At 33.7% G+C, this 21,305-nt stretch overlaps 1 protein-coding gene across 5 annotated transcripts in view; it reads right to left on the bottom strand.

The window, feature by feature from the left end:
- LIPJ (lipase family member J) overlaps positions 1–21,305 on the bottom strand; it is a 46,314-nt gene that overhangs the window by 19,543 nt on the left and 5,466 nt on the right. For all 5 annotated transcript variants that reach the window (XM_016129206.2, XM_016129207.2, XM_016129201.2 and 2 more), the window contains 7 exons: positions 18,828–18,938; positions 18,051–18,171; positions 13,132–13,330; positions 12,530–12,639; positions 10,919–11,055; positions 10,427–10,573; positions 5,289–5,360 (listed from right to left, as the gene is read on the bottom strand). In XM_016129206.2, coding sequence (XP_015984692.2) covers positions 5,289–5,360; positions 10,427–10,573; positions 10,919–11,055; positions 12,530–12,639; positions 13,132–13,330; positions 18,051–18,171; positions 18,828–18,932 — 891 coding nt within the window. In that variant the 5' untranslated portion in view covers positions 18,933–18,938. The remainder of the gene's footprint in view (positions 1–5,288; positions 5,361–10,426; positions 10,574–10,918; positions 11,056–12,529; positions 12,640–13,131; positions 13,331–18,050; positions 18,172–18,827; positions 18,939–21,305) is intronic.

The raw sequence follows: 21,305 nt of genomic DNA, 5'->3' as shown, positions 1-21,305 counted from the left end.
CTTGCTCCTCCCTTCCTTTGCATAGAGTTAGAAATGGAAGAGGGAGTTGGGGGGCAGGAAAATCTATAGAATCTAAATCTATCTTCTTCACATAAGTGAACATCTCCCCAAGGCCTTTTACCTTATTAAAGGGGGCCTGTGTGTTTGGGGTAACACCACGCTTCCCAGAAAACCTCAGCTTTATCTACAGAGGTCACAAGAGAGTGTCTATAACTAAGTGTGCTGGGATTAATGTAACACTTCCCTTAATACCCTTGCTTCAGCAACAGGGCTCAAGAGCATGTTCTATCTCTTGCGTCACTCTTTAACACTCACAACCTCACTACCACTATCTGTTTTGAGCCTATTAAATCTAATCTAATTATGTCCATTTTTTTCCCCCTGATTATGTTTTCATTACAAGAAAGTTCAGACTCTCAGGTTACCCATCTTCTCTGGTACTCTAATCCCTGCAAGTCTCCATACATCCCCATTTTTATCTTCTCCCAACTCTATCTAACTCCTAAAATTCTCTCTGCCATGTGGAATCCCATCATTAGCCTATATCTTAATTTTTTTTTTCTAAGTTTCACTTATAGTTGACATTTAACATTATACTAGTTTCAGGTATATAGCACATTGTTAGACATTTATATAACTTATGAAGTGATTCCCTGTTAAGTCTTACACCCACCTAATATCATATATAGTTATCACGATATTATTGACTACATTCCCTAAGCTGCACTTTACATTCCTGTGACTATTTTATAACTGCCTATTTGTACTTCTTGATCCCTTCACTTTTTCATTCAGCCCAACACCCCTCCCATGTGGCAGCCATCAGTTTATTTTTTGTATCTATGAGTTTGTTTCTGTCTTATTTATTTCACTTTTTAGATTACACATATAAATAAAATCATATGGTATTTGTCTTTTCTATCTGACTTATTTCACTTATCATAATACCCTCTAGTTCCAATCATGTTGTCACATGTGGTAAGATTTCATTCTTTTTTATAACCGAATAATATTCCATTGTATGCGCGCGGCGCGCATGCACACACACACCGCACCTTCTTTATCCATTCTTTTTTTGAATGGAGCATTTAATCCATTTACATTTAAAGTAATTATTGATACGTATATAGTTATTGTCATTTATTAATTATTTTCTGATTGTTTTTATAGTTCTTTGTTCCTTATTCTCTTTTTCTCTTATATGTTGATGGCTTTTGGTAGCATTGTGTTTATATTCCTTTCTCTTTATTTCTTGTACCTCTCTTGTAGATTTTTGGTTTGTGGTTACCATGTGCTTCATATAAACCAGGCTATGTTTATAGCAGTCTATTTTAATTTGATAGTCACTTAAGTTTCAACACATTCTAAAATCAGTACTTTTAACTCATCTATGTTTATGTTTTTGTCATTATTTTTTACTTTGTGTGTGTGTATATCCCTTAATTTACTGTTGTAATTATACAGGATCTCCCTACTTATGATTTTTAACCTTTGTATTCGCTTTAGTATTGGTCAATCCAAACCTTTTATTATATGTTTGCCAGTAAGGACTTTTTTCTTTGGAATATCTTCTTATTTTTAATTTTTTTTTTTCATATTTTTGATTTTTTTCAAACATTGTGTCTTCGAATAGATTCTCAATCCCTTCGCTGTCTTTTCTCCTTCTGGAACCCCTATGACATGAATGTTGTTATACTTGATGTCATCCAAGAGGTCTCTTAAACTATTCTCGTTTCTTAAAATTCTTTCTTTTTGCTGTTCCAATTGAGTGTTTTCTGCTACCTTGTCTTTCAAATTGCTGATTCAATTCTCTGCTTCATCTAATTTGTTGATGCCATCTAATGTATTTTTCATTTCAGTTATTATATTCTTCATTTCTGAGGGTTCTTTTTCATGTTTCTATCTCCTTTTTCATGTTTCCTATCTCTTTGTAGAAGTTCTCACTGAGATCATCTGTTCTTCCCCTAAGTTCATTAAGCATCCTTATAAACAGTATTTTAAACTCTGCATCTGGTAGATTATCTTCATTTTGCTTAGTTCTTTTTCTGGAGTTTTGTCCTGTTCTTTCATTTGGGACATATTTTTTGGTTTCCTCATTTTGGCTGTCCCTCTGTGTTTGTTTCTATGTATTAGGTAGATCTGCTATGCCTCAGTCATGGCAGAGTGGTCTTACGTAGAAGGTGTCCTGTGGGGCCCGTGGCATAGTCTTCCTGTTTGGCTGAGCTGGGTATTCCAAAGCTATCCCTGTGTGCTCTCCTGTTGTAGTTGAGCCTTGATTGCTGTTGGCACATTAGTGGGTAGGACTGATTCTCAGGCTGAGTGGCTGTGAGGACTGGCTGTGACTTTAGTGGAAAAGCTGTTGTGTCGGGGCTGACTTCTTGGAATGGGATTGACTTTAATGGGGCTCTGGTGCATGCTGAGTCCACCTTTTGAGTGTGTTGTTTATGGTGCTAATTGATTGATGCTCTGGTGTGATCTGAAGCTGGCTACCAGGTGTATTGGTTCTGGAGCCTCTTGGAAGGTACTCTGGTGCAGGCTAAGTTCAGTTACTGCCTATGTCTGGCCTGGGACTACCTGGTATAAGCAAAAAGTGATCTGTGGTTGGTAGCTGTCTGTGCTGGGCTTAGGGGAACCTGGAAGTGGTTATCCTGTGAACCAAGACTGGCTACTACTAGTGCTGGGTTTGGGGCCATTTTGCAAGAGGTACAGACACACTGAGGTCAGCTGCTGTTTTTGAGGGATTTGTAGACCTGCAAGAGATTTTAGAAAAGTCTACAGTGTGTGCCCAGGCTGGCTGTTTGTGTGGATTAGCCTCTGGATCATCAGCCTGTATCTTAAAATTCTCTGATTGGCTTCTTTACTTTCTTGTTCTGTTGAAGATTTGATTTTTCTCTGAGAACACTTCTTCCCTTGTAGCTCTTTCCTTTTACCAAAATTGGCTAAGGTAATTTGTGACCTGACATTTGTAAAACTTTGGTCAATTCTGAGAAATTTTTCATATTATATATGAGCAGCACTTGACATCATTGATTCCCTCATCCTTTAGAAATATGCTTCACTTAGCTTCTAGAATATGATAATTTCTTGATCTTCATTTTTCACTCATTGTTCCTTTTTAGTTTCCTTGGTATATTCAGTCTCTGCTACTTGACTTCTGAATATTTTCATGTCTTAGCACTCCATTCTTGCTCCTCTTTTCTTCTCCACCTATACTTATTGTATTTGTGTTGTCATCTAGTCTCTTGGCTTTAAATGTCCTCCATATTCAAAATGTTTATCTTCTTTTATAACTCTCTTCTAAATTCTAGACTACTATACAAAACTACTTATTCAAAATCATTACTTGGATGTTTAAAACTTAATATCTCCCAAAGAGAGCAAACCCACCCAACCCACCAAACCCACCCAACTCACGAAACCCACTCCAACATCAAACCTCCCTATCTCCTTTATTGATAGTGTCATCTTTTTATTGCTTAAGTCAAAGACTTTGGAGTCTTCCAAGACTCTCCTCTTTCACCTCGCATAGAAACCTATCATTAAATTCTGTTGGCTCCATGTTCACAATATACATATGTATATTCAGAATCTAACCACTTTCTCCACCTCAACTGAGAGTATATCAGTACAAGGCATAATTAATTCGTTTAGATTACTGTAATAATCTCCTAAATTTCTTGCTACTTCTACATTTGCCCCATCACAGTCTACTCAAACAGTGGACAAAGTATTCCTTTAAAAATGTAAATCACATCACATCAGCTTCCTACCCCAAAACCTGCAGTGGCTACCCACTTTGTACAGAATGCCAAAATCCTTACAATGGCATACGAATTCCTTTCTGATTCCCTTTTACTTTTCTGCCCCTGTCCTCCCCCCACCCCTCTTCCTACTCTCTCCCTTAATCGCTCATGTTAGCCGCACCAGCCTCTTAGCTGTGCCTCTTAGAAATACTCCTAAGGGCTTTGCATTGGCTATTTTCTCTATCTGAAATGCTCTTCCCCCAGATATTCACATTGCTAACTTTCTCACCCCCTTTCAATCTTTTCTAAAATGTCACCATCTCATTGAGGCTTCGCTTAATGTCTCTATTCAAAAACATAACCCACTATCCAGCAGGCCTCAACTCTTTTTCATCTCTTTTCCCTCATTTTTCCATAGTCTTTATCCTCTTCTAACATTTCAATAATTTACTTATTTGCCATGTGTATTGTTTACAGTTTGTATATCTAGTAATAGAATGTAACCTTAAGAAGACAAAAATATTTATTTTGTTTACTGATGTATATCATGAGCATAGAAGAATCCAGGGAATATAATAGGTGCTCAATAAATAGTTTCAATGGTTGAATAAATGCAAAGGTTGCTTCAATTTTTTTGATCTAGTTATTACCGGAATAAAGTAATCTAAAGTCGTTATAACATAGATTTTAAATAATTTATTTCAAAACAACTACTAAGTATATTTAAATATTTTTTAAATGAAAAAGCCATTAAGCAATATCTTAATGATAATTTAAATTTATCTAGTGCTTATTAAATTTAAAGAACAGTTATAATATCTTTTTAAATTCTCATAATATTTTTATTAGGTCAGAGAATTATTATTAATTTTATTTTTATCAAATTAAGGAAATGGAATTCATAAAGATTAAATAAGTTTGCTCAATGTTACACTGCCAATAAAGTTCAGAGAAAGGATTCAATGTCTGTATTTTGATCTCAATAATAATATTCTTTCTGTGATATTATCCTGGCTCTCAACATTTAGATGATATTCACACTGAATTTTTTTCTTAATCAATATTAATTCCACAAATATTCTTAAGTATCTACTAGTTGCCAAGAACTCTTTGACTTGCAAACATAAAAATGAACAAAACTTGCTTATGGCCTTCATGGACTTCACAATTTAACAGAGAAGAAAGTGTAGTCTGGTGAAAGACTAGGCATTAAGAGACCTGTGTTCTAGTCTTAGTTCTTTTTTTTTAAAGGAATAGCTTTGAATCTTTGGGCAAGTCAAATAATAGGCATGACTTAGGTGGTCCGTAGTTTTCTGTTCTGAATTCATATTTTCTCATTTGTAAAACAGAAAATAATTATACTGTTCTGATCATTGCTTAGATTTAGTGGATCTAATAGATTATGATATTAACCCATAAACTATAAAGAATTATAAAAATATGTAATAATTTCATTTTATCCTTCTAAATATCATTTTATGTCAGTGGCATAAATCAAGAGTAGCATTAATAATATTATACTGAAATGCATTTTAAAAGTTATACCTGACTCCAGTGGAGTATATTTTGAAAAGATGTTCCTGCTGGGTTTTGTGACATATAAACATCCATACGACTCTAAGGGGTTAAAAAAAATTATTTTTATATTTAGTCTAATTGGAGAAGGTATAATCTTTTATATTTATTGAAATAATTTCAAAAAAACATTAATTTTAAATAATGTTAATAAAATAAAATTATATTTTAATTAAATACACAATATACTTATTAAATGCACATTAATGTAGAAGCTATTATTGGATTTCTAAGCTATGTGGTCCATTATCACATACTAAAAACAATGAAAAGTGACAGAAGACACAAAACACACCTTTTGAAAACACTTAAGAATTGAAAACATAGAAATTACCAGGACAAATGGAAAAAAATAGCACAGAAACAAGGAAAGAGCAAAGTACTGAAGTGACTTTTTCCTTAAGGCTATCCTAGAGAATCTGAAGTTTCATTTTGAGAACTTAGCTAGTTGAGGAAAACAAATATCAGCAAAGGGCTTCCCAAGGCAGTTGAGAGAATCAAAAAGATACCCTCTCCACAATAAATTGGGAGCCTAAAGTTCTACACAACTCAAAGTGAAGCTGATTCGGAAATACAGCAGCCCTCGTGTCAATCTGTATTCTAGGTTTATACTACCTATTTAGTCTCTGGGAAGATCAATCAGTTTAACAAGACATAAAAAAAAAAAAAAAAAGATTACTGTGTTTATAATATGCACATCTCTGTGCTTAGTGAAATAAGAAATATAACTATTTATTTGATCCTAAAACTATTTATTTTATTTGGGAAGACAAGGTAAACTCATAAAATAATTAGGAAAAAGTAGAAGTTAATGAGAAGTTGATAAAAATGGTATGAGTATAATGACAAAAGTCTTAAAGTATTAGAACCCAAGTCTATCTACTTTAGAGTTTATGCTTTTCTACCATACTTTCAGCCTTAGCTAAACTCCATGCCCGATGTGGTTGCCCATGTAAACTGTGAAGTAAAATATAAAGATCAAATGCAATAAAATCAGAATTGACTTTGACTGTCAATATTTATAATTTATTGATAAACATAATGACAGTTATACAACCACAGGAATTTTTGATTAAAATATTTTCGTACTTTACAAATAAAACTGAAATTATCTCTGTGGAATGTTTGAACATTCTGAAATAGAACAAAATTATCTAGATTTGATTTATATATTTCTAAGTAAAAATTATAGTAACTATATTTTATAAACATTGCTTTTATAGTAATAATGATTTCAGGTTCAGCTTATTTTAAAAACAGTATTTTAATTTATTAAAGAATTAGTAAAAAAACACTTTCCAGGTATCATTCTCTGTGAAAACTCTTATTTTTAGACAAGCAAAATCTGACTGAATTAGCCATAAATAGACCTTCATTAAGGGAAATTCTCAGGATGAACTTCAGGGAGAAGGAATGCAAAAGAAGTGGTAAATATCTAGGTTTAAATGAATATTATCTATATAAATAATATGTGGCGATGTTTAAAAATAAGATAGATTTAAAATACACAATAAGAATTGCATATAAGTCACGAAGAGGATAAATGGAGCTAAAGTGTTCTAAGGTCCTCAAAATGTCTATAAGAAGCATAAAAATATTAGTTAACATTCGATATTAAAAATTATGCATATTTTATTTCTAGGGAAATCACTAAAAATAGTAACAATGTCTAACTTAAAAATGTAGAAAGAATGATAAAAATTTTCAATTCAAAAGATAACAAGAGAAACACAAAAAAGGAAGAACATATTTTTAAAATACACAAAATATGAGAATATATTTAAATCCCAATATATGAACAGTTAAATTAAATACAAATGAATTAACTGTTAAAATTAAAAGATGAGGATTGTGGGAGTGAGATAAAAAGCCAATTTTATGCAATTTATAAGAGACATGTATAAAACATAAGTGTGAGGTGGGAAACATACTCATTAAGGATTATGAAATTTATATGCAGCTTTATTGATATCAGAAATGGACTTTAAAGCATAAAGTAGCATGATAAATTTTAAAAATATTATTAAAAGACTCAATTTACTAAAAAGAATCTTATGGACCTGCTAACCTCAAAATATAACTAACTGAATATCAGTTTAACAGAACCTCAAAAGGAAATAGACAAATGCAAAATCATTTTCAGAAGGTAATGCTCTCACTTCTCTCATAGTAATTTTTACCTATTATCATCAGACTTTTTTGCATTGTACTGTAATTGTTTGTAAAACCTTTTCACTAGATTGTCTAAGGAGACTTATCATTACCTTGGTTCTCTAAAGGTAAGGACTTTAAATTTTCTCCTTTATATTACTGCCTAACATTTAGTGTTTAGTTTATCCTGCTTTACAATTTAAGGCAAACAATATAAACCGCATGGAGAAAATTCAAGTGAAGCCTGCCCATGTTGCTCTGATGGCTTCCATGGGGCGCCAAAAGAGAAAACATCCACCTTTTCTTAGGCCAGGACTTCTGATTTCTGAAATTTCCTTAAGCAGTGATGTTGGTGTTGACTAGCTGTGACAATGTGAATATACAACTAAATGAGTTATTACAGAATAGTGATGTTAATCAAAAGAAGCAGGACAAATAACAGAAAAACAGGTAGGGCCATCAAATACTTTCAATCATGTAGATTTATATAATTCTTTTACTCATGTTCTATTCATTCCTTTGACACTTTTACTTCTTTGTCTGTAGCAAATCCTTACATGGCAAAGCTAACTCAAAAATGTGATTAGCTTCTGATTGCAATATACATGAGGGATTTTTTCATTACAATATAATTACTATATGGTAGGACTCTTACTGCCAGGACAACAGGAATTGGGTAAACACAGTGCTATCAAAATATGTAATCTCTATAATTTTAATCTTTTAATATGTGCTAAGACTTGTTTCATGTCTCAGCATACGACCTATTTTGATGAGTGTTCCATATGAACTTGAAAAGAGTATATATTCTACTATTGTTGAATGGAGTATTCCATAAGTGCCAGTTAGGTCAGGTAGATTATTATTATTTAAGCCTTCTAATACTTGCTGATTCTCTACTTGTTCTATTATTTAATGACAGGTAAGTACTGAAATATACAAATTCAGTATTTTTCTATTTCTTTCAATTTTGTTAATTTCATTATATATTTTTTAATAAGCTGACATCTTTATCATTATGTAATGTTCCTCTATATTCTTGGTAATATTCTGAGTTCTGAAATCTGCTTTCTTTCACACTGATATAGCCATTCCAGCTTCCTTATAAGCAGTGTTTGCAATATTATGTCTTTTTCCATGTTTCTTTTCACCTTATATTTTAAGCGAGGAACTTGTAGACAACATACATTTGAAGCCTGATTTTTCATCCAACCTGAAAATGTCATCTATTACTTAAAGGGAATAGATAATTATATTTGTATTAATTATCTGTATCATTGGGATTAAATCTGTCTTTTTGCTATTTATTGTTATGTGTCTCCTGTTTTAAGATTTCATTATCAGTAGTTTTCAAAAATTTGATTTTTGTCTTTATCTGTGTGTATGTGCACATGTATATGCATATACACACATGCTTATCTTTCTTGGGGTTCAGTGAGCATCTTGGATTTGTATATTTTAGTTTTCATCACATATAAAAAATTTTGGCCATTATTGCTTCAAATGATTTTTTGCTTTTTACAAAATCTCATAGAGTTGGAATCATATGTTCGTAGTTTTTTGGCCTGATTCTACTCACTGCCTTTTTTATAAACTGTGAGCTTTTCTTTCTGTTATTCATACTGACTATAATAAATAAACTCCAAGTCATGCTCTATGTTCTCCATAGATCTTTAGAGGATCAAGAAGACCGAATCAAACTGAACTATATTGTGAATCACTCTTAGTGTTCCAACACACACTGTGTGTGAAATTTTTCCTCCTCAAACATTCCTAATCCCAAATAATTTAGGACACAACAATATTACAACCTATGATACTGTCAACTTTTGTCCCAGAAGGGAGACTCACAAATTTAAAAGCAAAGAAACTGAAGTATAAGCTTTCCTTATAGTTCACACACACACACACACACACACACACACAGAGTTCTCAAAGACACCACAGTATAATTACAGAAAATGCCAATTATACTACCCATACTACCCAAAATATAGAATGAATGAATATGGCAAGCAAAAAGAAAAATTATATTTATAATTCTTCCAGTCATTTTATGTTAGGTATATAATACTAGATGGACAAGAATTATATGAGAAAGAGAATATATTAAAATAATCTTTTAAAAAACTTCTATGGCAGAATTTACACTGCTCACACCTTTATTGGAAAAAGAAAACTGAGTTCATTTCTTCTATTCTGAAGTATTTCTTTCAAATTTATGTAATTGGATAGCCCTCTAGAACTGTGCTAAGACCTTTGTGAGGTTGGGCAAAATCAACAAATCTTTGTGGTATGAAAAAATGTTTTGGAAATTAAGAGAACACTTCTCTTTCTTTGAATGAATAAATTGGTTCTTATTAAGATGTTCTTGAAAGGTCGAAGTACAAGAACCAATAACAAGTCCAAATGCTACAATTGCTTCTGTCAAATATGGATTTTTAATTATTCGAAAAGGTTTTAGAATGAATACTTATATCTTTTAGAGAATCTATATAGTAGCTTGAGGGTCAAGAATTTTGATGAAGTACAAAAGATAATTGACAGGCGCTAATTCTAATTACAAAAGGATCAACAAGGAGGGGAAGCAGTGTTAGGAACCAGGACATAAGAGGAGGAGTCATGGGAAACAAATGAATAGAAGACAATGTAAATTCAAGAAACCTTAGGAAACTAACACCCGCTAGCAAAAGTTAATAAAGATACCCATCACAACAGCTGCTCTCTGTTCTCAACAGAAAGCAAGACAAATAATCCCATCACACAAATCAAATTAGTTTAACAATGTTGGTATGGCCACAAAATCAGAAAGACAAAGAATTTAACTGCTAATATATAGATAGATAATAGATAGGTAGAGCTATATCATAAAATGACACACAAAACATAAAATAAGCACTATTAAGATTTGCTTTCCAAAAAGTGACAAAATACAATTTAATAGAACTCGTCCTCACCATATTTAAGTTCTTCGGGTCATATCCATAGAGCGTAAACAAGAAATCACGGCAAGTCTTACGAAAAATTTTTAGTGGACACAGCTTTGAACCAATAAGTCTTTTAAATGCAGTATTAGGTAAGAAAGCTTTGTTGCCAGAAAAAAACTGTAAAATAAATTTACGTTATTCATATTTGGAAGACCAAAACAATATACAACCAAATGCAATATCTCACAGTAGTTTAAAACATTCAAATTGGGGACAAAACTTGGAAGCAGAATTTAGAGACAATTTGATTGCTGGATTTTCTTTCATAGTGAGATGTTCAAAGTTACCATAAGTAATATCCTATACTTTGGTAGGAAAAAAGGCAAGAATCTAGTGTAAATAAAACAAAAAATTCAATTCATACATTTGGCTGTGCAAGCATAGTCAAGACATTTTATTTTGAAAGTACAGAATCATTGTTATTTTGGGTTATAAACTACATAAAGGAAAGAAATAACATACCTTGATCACTGACTTCCACTTGTATGCAATTTTAATTAAAGGGCTTCTTAAATATTTAATGGAAAAAACTGGTGCTAAGGCAAAAAATACTTTGATTCTTTCAGCTATCTTTGGTATAGTGGAAAATGTTATAAAAGCTGAAAAAAAATAAATTAACTATTAAGAAATTTCAAACATGTGAGAAATTACACCATGTTGAATAAGGCTCTGAATAATTAATTTACTCATTTATTTTTTTAATTCACTTACCAAACATTTATTGATAATCCAGGATGAGACATGCATATTGATCACAACATAATGCTGATTATTAGGATTAAAAACTAGTGTATAGACCATAAATGATGATAAGTTAGCAGTAAGTCAGTTAGTCTTATAACACTATAGTTTAAAAATCAGAAACGATACTGAATATTTGTATAACTGGCAATGGTAAAAATGAGGTAAGTGAATTTTTTAGATAGATGAATCTTACACTTTAGGTGAGAGAGACAATAAATGTTAAATTGCTTTAATATATTTTAAAATGTTCTTGCCATCTTGTACAGAGGATACTAAACAGTAGTTTACATTTTATTGATAGCTTAAAGTCATTAATATGACAAAAAGTAGTTTTTCCCTTTTTGATATCAAGCCATGTACTTGTGCACATCTCCGTTTTTATTGTTTTTTACCCCGCCTTCCCCGAGTTCTAAGAAGTCAAATAACAAAAGAATTATATACCATATTATGAGTCAATAAGATCTGGCACTCATTTTTTTCTTATTTAAAAAATTTCCTGGGATTCTTGGTTCCACATAATTGGATGGCTGATGAAAATTTGGACTAAAAAGTTACCTGCATGGTTAATAAATGTCAGAGAAAAGATCTATGAAAAACAGGATTAGGTTGTTATTCAATACACTTTTTGTAGTAGGAAGTAGATTATCCCTATAAGAAAGGAATATTCTTCATCTTAGAAGAGACTCGTCTAATATTGGCTTCTATTATAAAATAGCCTTTTCTAATTCCAAAGTAGAAAGAGTAAGTTTACATAAATAGGTTTATAATACCATGCAAGAGAATTATGTTAGGTCTTTTTTTTCTGAAAGTTAAGTTGTTACACATTAGGTAGAAGCATTAGTATTGTCAGGACATGAAAGTTCTTTTCTAGATGTCTTTAACTATATAAAGGCTTTTCTCGACTTTGTACATTTCTTAAGTTTAATTTGTCCTAAATGCAAAATCATAAATAACTTTTTCAAGTCTCTCACTCATACAGCCCTAGGTTATAGCTTTTAAAAGGAAAATAATTATGAAATTTCTATTCATAGAACAAGTGATAGTTATAACCTCACTTTGATCTTAAGATAGATATCCAACTTTTACCCAATTAGAAACAAACAAAACCTCAATCTTGATTTTTAACATCAATTCTTTGTGACAACAGAAAACTATGTGGAATTAAAAAGTAGGATGTAAGCTTCCAGGGAACTACTATGCGATACTTGTCTCACAATTCTTTTTCATTTTACTTATAGATCTATAAGCTTATCCACATCCTTAATAAGTATATCTACAAATTTTAAAAATGTAATTAAGGAATATTAGCAATAATCTTTTTTGCCATACCAATAGTAGTACCCTGTGAATGGCCTACATAAAATATTTCCTCTTGTCCTGTTTGTTTCACAATGAAATCAATGGAGGCTGGAAGGTCATATTTAGCCATCTCATCAAAACTACAAAAAAAAAAAAAAAAAAGGAAAATGCACTTTCTACTGATGTTACATTAGCATTTGAAGATAATAAATAAAAGCAATTTTCAACTCTTTTGGGGTATTATCAAGAATTTGCATGGTATAACGTATCTAGTGAATAGAGGCTTCTAGTGAATAGAGAACACAAGGTCAAGAGAATAAACTAGTTACGAGGTAGTCTCATAAAGAGGATGTTTGTATGTTCTAAATACAGTAAGGCAGGCTAAATATATAGGTTACAGAGTAAAAGCGTAGTCAGTCAATAAAGGTTACTGCTGAAAAATGAGAAACAAGCTCAAAATCAAATGAGCACTCTTTAATTCTCAAGCTAAAATTTACATAAATTTTGATGATCTATTGAAAGCCAAGTTTAGAGAAGAGATTTATATATTTTACTTTCTTTTATTCAAAAAGAAGAAAAATGTTCAATACACTTATAAAATAAAATGAAACATTACTTAATTTTATTTGTACCTGAAAGCCCAAAATTCTTTGGAATTTGTTTTGAGGTACATGTGTTTCCTGGACCATGTAGTCCCTCTGCTGTTCCCCATCCATACATCATAACCAGCATCTGCCAGAATGAAGCCCAGGCTGTTGTTAGGAAGATTGGAAATCCAGCTGCTGGCAGATGTAAGCAAACCATGTTGCAAGTATACGACAAGCCTCTGAGCTAGAAAAAAATGCAGAAAATTTTTTGTTTTAAATTTTGTAGTATTTACATGAATATCTCATCTGAAATTCAATCTTTTAATAAATAATAATTTTAAAATAAAAAAATATTATATAAATAGGGTAAGTTAATATTTAACCCTATGGTATATCAGATCTATTTAACATAGTTCACTAATAATTTCTTTCAAATGACCAAGTGGGCAATTAAGTCATGTTCCACTTAAATACATAAACTTTAATGATATAGAATATTCAACTATCTAATAGTAATTTGGGCACTTACATATATTTTAAATAACATTATATAAAATATATTTATATGATTTTCCTACTTTTCATTTCATAAAACAATTTTATAATCATATTTCCAGACATATATTAAATATAGGCATGACCACTGAATCATTGTGTTCACTAGTAACTTGGTTTTAAGCCCCGAGTTGTCATTTACCCATAATCCACATCTTTATCATCTACTAAAGTAATGCTGTTGGTGCCCTGCATAGATCCCACTAAGCTGTGTTAACTGCTAAGTGTACACAGCTATACAGCTGCTCCTCTCAGGAGAAACACTTTTGGCATTATTGGCTAAATGGGAACTCCCACACTGGGGGAGGAAGAAGACAATCTACACTTTGACCAACTGATATGAAGGTGCAAAAGACTGACTCTCTTGCTTCGAGGTTGGACCAACTCTGTTGTACTCCATGTTCTATATATCCCCAAGAGACCAGGCTAAAGCTAGACTCCTCGTCATACCACACATCTACTTAACTCCTTCTTCTGTTCTTTTTTGCTTTCCCCATTACCTTTTTCCTGAGATTGCATCAATAATGTGCACTCAACTCTCTTTCACAGGCTCTGCTTCTAGGGAAATTGATCTAGCAGTTACTCCCAAAAGTGATTAAGGAAGCTAATACTTATGGATGGAATTATGGAGTTGGATGACTTGCTGGTTGGCTGGCATTGAGTCTAGGTGAATTATTGAAAAAAAACTTGCATATTGTAGCACTCCATTGGCTAAAGTATTCGCATTTCTTATGACAATACAGGAAAGGGATGACTGGCTTATACAGTATGTCTTGCGGTTAAGAGGTACAGAGGAAATATAAATTATGAGGTCTGAGAAATTGGGTAGCTGTTGCTGAGTGTCAACAGTGTTTCACAGAGAGAAATTATAGGTTCAGGGCAATTGATCACCACTTTGAAGTAAAGTGTGAAACTCATAAGACCTCCTTGGCAGCATCTAAACACCCTCATCTTCTATAGCCAGAGGCCAAACTGATGTGAAAATCATGGTCCAGACCTAATTGTAACAATAGCAGAACTTCAGGAAGCTTGAATTCTTAGCACTGGGAAGAATCTGTGCCATATTCAGAGCCTTGATAGGGACGTAGGACCCTGAGACTTGAGATAGGAGTATCTCGGTAGAACTTCAGTAACTTGAGTTCCAGATGTCCCTGAACTCACCGACATTGCAAAAGTGACTCGCTCCTCTTTTTTAGAGAATAATGCACCCTGAGTTGGAACAAAGCTTCTTCTCCTCAAGATCCACTCCAATCCCTTCCTGGATACTCATTCAGTTAATTACAGTTGAGTTCCAGTGTAGCTTTACTGAAGAAGTGTTGGGCCTGAGAGAGGAGAGACTATACACTAAAGGAGCTACAAAATCTGGCTAATATGTATGTAACAGCAGGAACTGGGAGAGTATGTCTAGGTGTTAGATGACAGGGGACATATATGTCCTGGATATAGGTCTGAATAAGGGAGAATTTGTTTCAATGGAAGTTCATTCTTATAACACAGGATTTAACACACGGACAGTCCCGGCACTCTGCTTCGATTTCTTGAAAACTTAGAAAATTCCAGAATTGCAACAGCAGATTGTGAAAGGATAAAGAGGCTTAGATGTAAGTATGCTAAATCTATTAAATAAGACCAGAACACTCATCAACTGATTAACGTGCCTTGGGAGGGCTTGGAAGATATTCCATTTATCGAGTTGAAAATAAATACACTGAGGAGGACACCAGCAGAAGCTAAAAGCTCAGAAGTAGAGAAATTCCGCTTCCATTTTGAGATATAGTGTGAAATGGAAAAAATGCTACTCTCACTCTTATAATAAACTAGGTTCAAATTTCTGACTTAAAAAAGAAATTCATCAGTGAGCTGATGTCACAGAGCAAAAATCAGGCCCCAAATCTGAGGAGAGACAGGTGCTTTCAGGGAAAAAGCAGATATAAGTCCTTCCTTGTGTGTGGGAGACACAATCAGGACAGTTCAGGTAGAATAATTAAAACAGTAGTGAAGGCCAGGTATAGATGAAGATTCTAGGTTCAGTAGAAATTGGGAAAGTCCATACCTTCCTATAAGCAATTTCCCATGAACCCTACATAAAACTTACAAAAAAGATTGGAAAAAGTCTTACAAACATGTTTATTGTGGTGCAGACCTGTGAGAAGAAAAAGCAGTTATGCAGGAGAAGCAAGGAACTAATTTTTCTCCCTTCAGCCTTCCAGAACAATACTCAATCTGTGTTTGGGTGGGGGTAGGGGGAAATAGAAAGGTCAACAAACACTACACAATGTAAACTAATTAACCAACCAATAGATGTCAGACAGACACTGTCTGGGGAGATGCTAACTGAGAGATAACATCCTGGAGGTGTGGGTGATATCCTTTAGAATTCATTATACATCTTAAATAAATGACCACAATATATTGCTGATTTCTCTAATTAGTAGATTCATGAGTTTGGGGAGGCGGGGAGGTGAGGAAGTAGAATTAAGGATCACTATTACTCCCAGCAACTTACTCAGGAATTTGTACTTTCTGTCCTCACAATGTTAGGTTCTATAAATCTGGAGGTCCTGGCTCTCAGAAAGAAAATGTTTCTACCTGGTCACTTTGGGCTCCTCATGTTCGAACACTGAGAGGCAGAGAAAGGAATTACTATACTGGCAGGAGTAGTTGGCCCTAATCATCATGAGGAGATGGAGCTGCTTATACGTAATGAAGACAAGAAAAATATATTTGGTATTCAGGTGATCCATTTTAACTGCAAATGTACAAGTACAGCAACTACAACCTGTTGCGGACAGAGTAACCCATAGAGATGAGGGCCTGGCTTACCACATCAGGAAAGATAGCTGGGGCCAGCGCGGCGGGGTAGCGGGGGAGGTGAGATCTACAGTGGGCAGAGGTGGGCCTTTACCAGTACAAGTTATGCCATTAGGATCAACTGCAATAGCAAATGTAGTAATTTTCCCCACTAACCTTTCTCTTGTAAATTTCCCCAGAAATTCTGACCAATTATATGATTCTGGAAAAGCTATACCTGGATGAAATAAACTTAATGTGAGAAACAAGTGGATCTGAGAAGTGCAAGGGGTGCACTATTCAAGTTCCCCACCCATATTTTCTTTAACAAGCAGGTAAACCATTCTTCCAGCTGTTATAAGTATTGCTTTCGAAAGATTCACTGTTGCCTCTTTCTTTGTAAAATTGCCCCCCAGGCAAATGGGAATTGCCTCACCCAGGAGATTGCACCTCTTTCTATGGGTAGCCTTCAGAGATGACTAACTGATATGGCAATGCAAAAAGCTAGTCACCAAACTTCAAGGTGGGACCACCTCCACAGAGCAATTCATGAATCCATAAGCTCCTTTGAGACCATATTGTAGCTAAACTTAGCTGAGTGACTTCCTTCCTTAGTTCCTTCCCCTGACTTAAACTGATTTCCACATTACTTTCTTCTGACAGTATTCCATCAATAAATAACACCAAATTTTTGCTTCAGACCCTGCTTCTAGATAACTCTAAGGCACTGTATTTTTAAATTATCTTTATATCTTTTATTATAGTATTTGCGAAATTAGGCCATACCTTCTGGAATGATTACTATAATTAGGTTAAATCTATGTTAACATTTTCTGTCTAGTAGGCGTCCTTTATAAACATTCAAAATTACATTGATTGTGGTTGTTTCAAATTAATGTCTTGTCTGAAATGTACTTTAATATTCAAAACGAGAACTTGAGAGGGTGTCTTACAATATGAGAAAAATTATTTTCAGGGAGAAACTCTAAAGAGAAAAGAAAAAAACTGTCTTTTATTTGAGCAGTTAGATGAATAAGCAAAATTAATCCACAACACATTCTGCTAGTAAGTGGCAGATATAGGATTACAGGCAACCTCTAGTGCATTTTTTTTTGCACCTCACTCTGCTGCTAGTAATGTACCTATTACTAGAAGAAAGAGTCATCAGGCTGCTACCAACCTGAAGTCTTTGCTATTATTAGAGGAGACAGCCATAAAGATAAGGGGAAAAAAATTACCAGCCATTCTTCAAAATTACAGAATAATGTTATTGTGTTTCGAGTATTTCATGTGTGTGTGTGCGCGTGCATGCATGTGTGTTTCAAGTATTTCTAACCCATTATTCAACAACTTCTACAAAATCAACATGTATAAGTAAAGTGATCCACAAGGAAAATCTGGGAGGAACAATTTGTATTCCACCACACTTTAAAACCACTCTGTGACTAGGAAGCCAGGGGAGAATCAGACTCTCTTCTTGAAGAATATAGAGAGATATACGAGAAATTAACTGTTCACTAAATCTTCAAATCCTTTTCTTGTCCTAAACTCACTGAAAAGAAATAGAGAAGTTAAGAACTTCAGGCCTCAGATAGTCAGAAATTTATCTTAAATATTACCTGAATTTTTACCAATTTTTGTCTTCCCATAAGGAATTCTATAAAGGCCAAGGATATAGCCATCTTCAGTTACAACATTATACTCTTCATCTGGGTAGCCCCAGTAGGAAATAATTTGTCTCTAGATGAAGAAAAAGCAAACTTTTCAGAATAAGATTGTTAGTCAATTAATATAATCTAATTAAGCTAATTTATTACTATAACAATGAACATTCACATTCTCTCTCAACCTCAGCTTATCTATTTATTTCCATTAATTTACTGACTCATTCAGTAATAAATATTTATAAATACCTACTAAGCATCTGTCTTATACACTAGGAATTTATGGACAAATTTTAAAAAATCAGTACAACCCCTGCCCCCAAGATATATCTCAAGAACCCATTTTTTTCTAATTACTAATCACTTATACTTTTACTTACTCATCCATAAATAATTTTAAAATATATGCCCATCCATAAACGTTTGCATGTTTATGTATATAGCTAAGTTTATATCTGAACTCTTATGTATGTATGTATATGAAAGAAAATTGATAAGTCCTCCCTGGAAGTGTGGATATATTTAAAAATATTTTCATCACAGAGACAGAATAAAGCTAAAGAGGAAAATGCGCTATAGAACAGTAGATGAAGAATATTAGTTGACCCATATCAAAATATATGAATATAAAGATATAAATTTGACTGTAGATCTATTAAATAAAACCTCCCAAAATTGAATAGTAGCATTGACTTATTTCAGCAGCTTAGCATTTATTTCCTAGAAACTTACAATATTCATATTTGCTTCAGGGTTCACAGATCTTTTATATCGAAAGGCACCATGAGCAGTTCCAAGAGTTAGGATGAAAGACATCACTTTGAAAAGGTACCACATTGGGATCTACATATAAAAAGAGATGTTAATGCTATTAAAATTGCAGCAAGTAATACTATTTGGCTGTTTAAATAATTCTATAAGGTAGGGAATATCACAATTTTCAGATGAGAAAACTGAGGCTCTGAAAAATTAAATAACTTGTTTGAAGACAAACAATGTATAATTAGCAGCATAGATTCAGATTCAGGCCTGTTTTATTCAAAAATCCATGCTTTTCCAACTACCCTATTTTATAGCATAAATTCTCTCTCTGAAGTCTGTTATAGTATTGTTTTGCCCAATTCTGACAGATTTATCATATATTGCAAGTTAACTGATATTTGAATCATAGATGTTATTAGTATAGCTATAGAAAATCTGAGTAAGACTAACAAAAACCTTGATTGAATTAACTTTTATAAAACACAAAACGATAATTGCAGAATACTCATTTTTTTCAAGTGCACAGAGACTATTTAAGAAAGATCATATCTTAGCCATGAAATAGTATTAATAAATTAAAAAAAATTAAAATATTGCAAAGTATGTTCTCAGTCCACAACAGAAATTGAAAGTGAATAACAATATGTAAAAATAAAATGTAGAAAAGGTTCAAATATTTAAAGTGAAAATAATGCATTTATGAATTTATGAATAACCCAGGGGTCTTGAGAAAATATACTAAGAAAAATTAGAGAATATTTTTGACTGAGTGATTAGGACAGCATACCATTTCTAAATGAGTTGAATATAGCTGAAACAGAGCTTATGAAAAAATGTATAACTGCTAAGATACCTCGTTCACCTAAGTACATAGGAATAGAAGAACTTTTGGTAATGCTAATTTTGTGAAACCTTGAGTTACATGTAAATGATAGAATAACTCAAGCAATTTTTAAGGATGGCAACATAGGAGGCTCCTGATATTAGCTCTCTTCCTGTGAACACACTGAATTGAATACATAGAGCAATTCTCTCTGACAGAAATCCAGAAACTAGCTAAAGAGACTTCTACACATCAGATGAATGAGGAAATGCACAGATCAACACAGGTAAAAAAAAAAAGTCTAAAACACGTTCTTGTCATAAATCTTACCTGACACATCATACAATTGGGAGGGGGCCCTAAACCCTCAGCTTCTTCCTAAAGGGCAAAGGGTTTGTACACTACATCAGGGCCCCAATTTTTAAGTCATTCACCCTAGCAACGGGCCTCCAAAACATCTAGACCTGAAAGCCAATATTCAAGATCCACAGACTAAAGCAAACAAACAGTTATTAATGGGCAGGGGCACTCACTGCATCTATCGCCCCAGGGCTCAGTGCAAAGAAAGCAAGCAAAATACTCCCATCTCTCAGTCTTCTCCTAAAAGGTCCATTTGCATACATCAAAAACTGCCTGAGGGTCAAGCTTCTAATTTAGCAAGCATCTATAGTCTGACTCAGATTCTTTCCAGAGATCAGGAAAGCCGACAGATATGCCCTGCATCCTCTACCTCCTGCCCTTCCCAAGTTGCCAGTTTCTCCTTCAAAGATGTTTATACACATGTCTTCGCCCTAGCTTTTGTGACTGCCACCCAAGAGACATGTTCCAAAACTGCTTGGGGTTTCTATTCAGGAGTCCCATAGGAATATAGAGAACAAAAAAAAAAAACAGTTCTTAACCAGCTACCACCCAGGGCTCGGTACAGAGAGAGCAAGCAGAAATGCCCATTTCCCAGTCTGTACCTATTTGCATACTTAAAAGCTGTTGCCTGAGGCTTTTAATTTAGTACACATCTAGTGGCTAACTGCCATTCTCCCCACAGACCAAGGAAGCTTATGGACACCTCCATCGACTTTTCCCTATAGCCCACTCCAAATTTCCAGTATCTTCATGGAAAAATATTGCACATATATATGACACCTTAGTTTTTGTGGCTACCTCTTAAAAGACAGGATCCTAGAATTTCCTGGCTCTGACAGGAAAAGGAGCTTACATTCAGGAGTCCCACAGGACTGTAGCAAATAAATAAGTTCTTAGTGTGCTCAGGCGTAGCCTCCCCACCCCCACCACGCACACACAGTTCTAGTACAGAGGGAGCAAGCAAAAATGCCCACCAACCAGTTTCTCACTAAATGAGCCTTCCTACATACTTTCTCAGTTGCTGTCTGATGGTGCGACTTGCTTCTGGGTACTAACTACAATCTTCCCCTTTGGGACACTGATGGATCTTGGTATAGCCAAGAAAGTACTCTAAAATACGAATCCAAAGAGATCCAGACCAAGACACATTATAACTAAATTGTCACAAGGTAAACATATGAAGAGAATCTTAAAAGTAGCAAAGAGAAGAAAACAACTTGTTATGTAAAGGGAACCTCTATAAAACTGTCAGCAGATCTTTCAGT

This window comes from Rousettus aegyptiacus, unplaced genomic scaffold (assembly GCF_014176215.1).
Source record: "Rousettus aegyptiacus isolate mRouAeg1 unplaced genomic scaffold, mRouAeg1.p scaffold_m13_p_6, whole genome shotgun sequence".
Lineage (NCBI taxonomy): Eukaryota > Metazoa > Chordata > Mammalia > Chiroptera > Pteropodidae > Rousettus > Rousettus aegyptiacus.
This window is presented reverse-complemented; position numbering and strand designations above follow the sequence as displayed.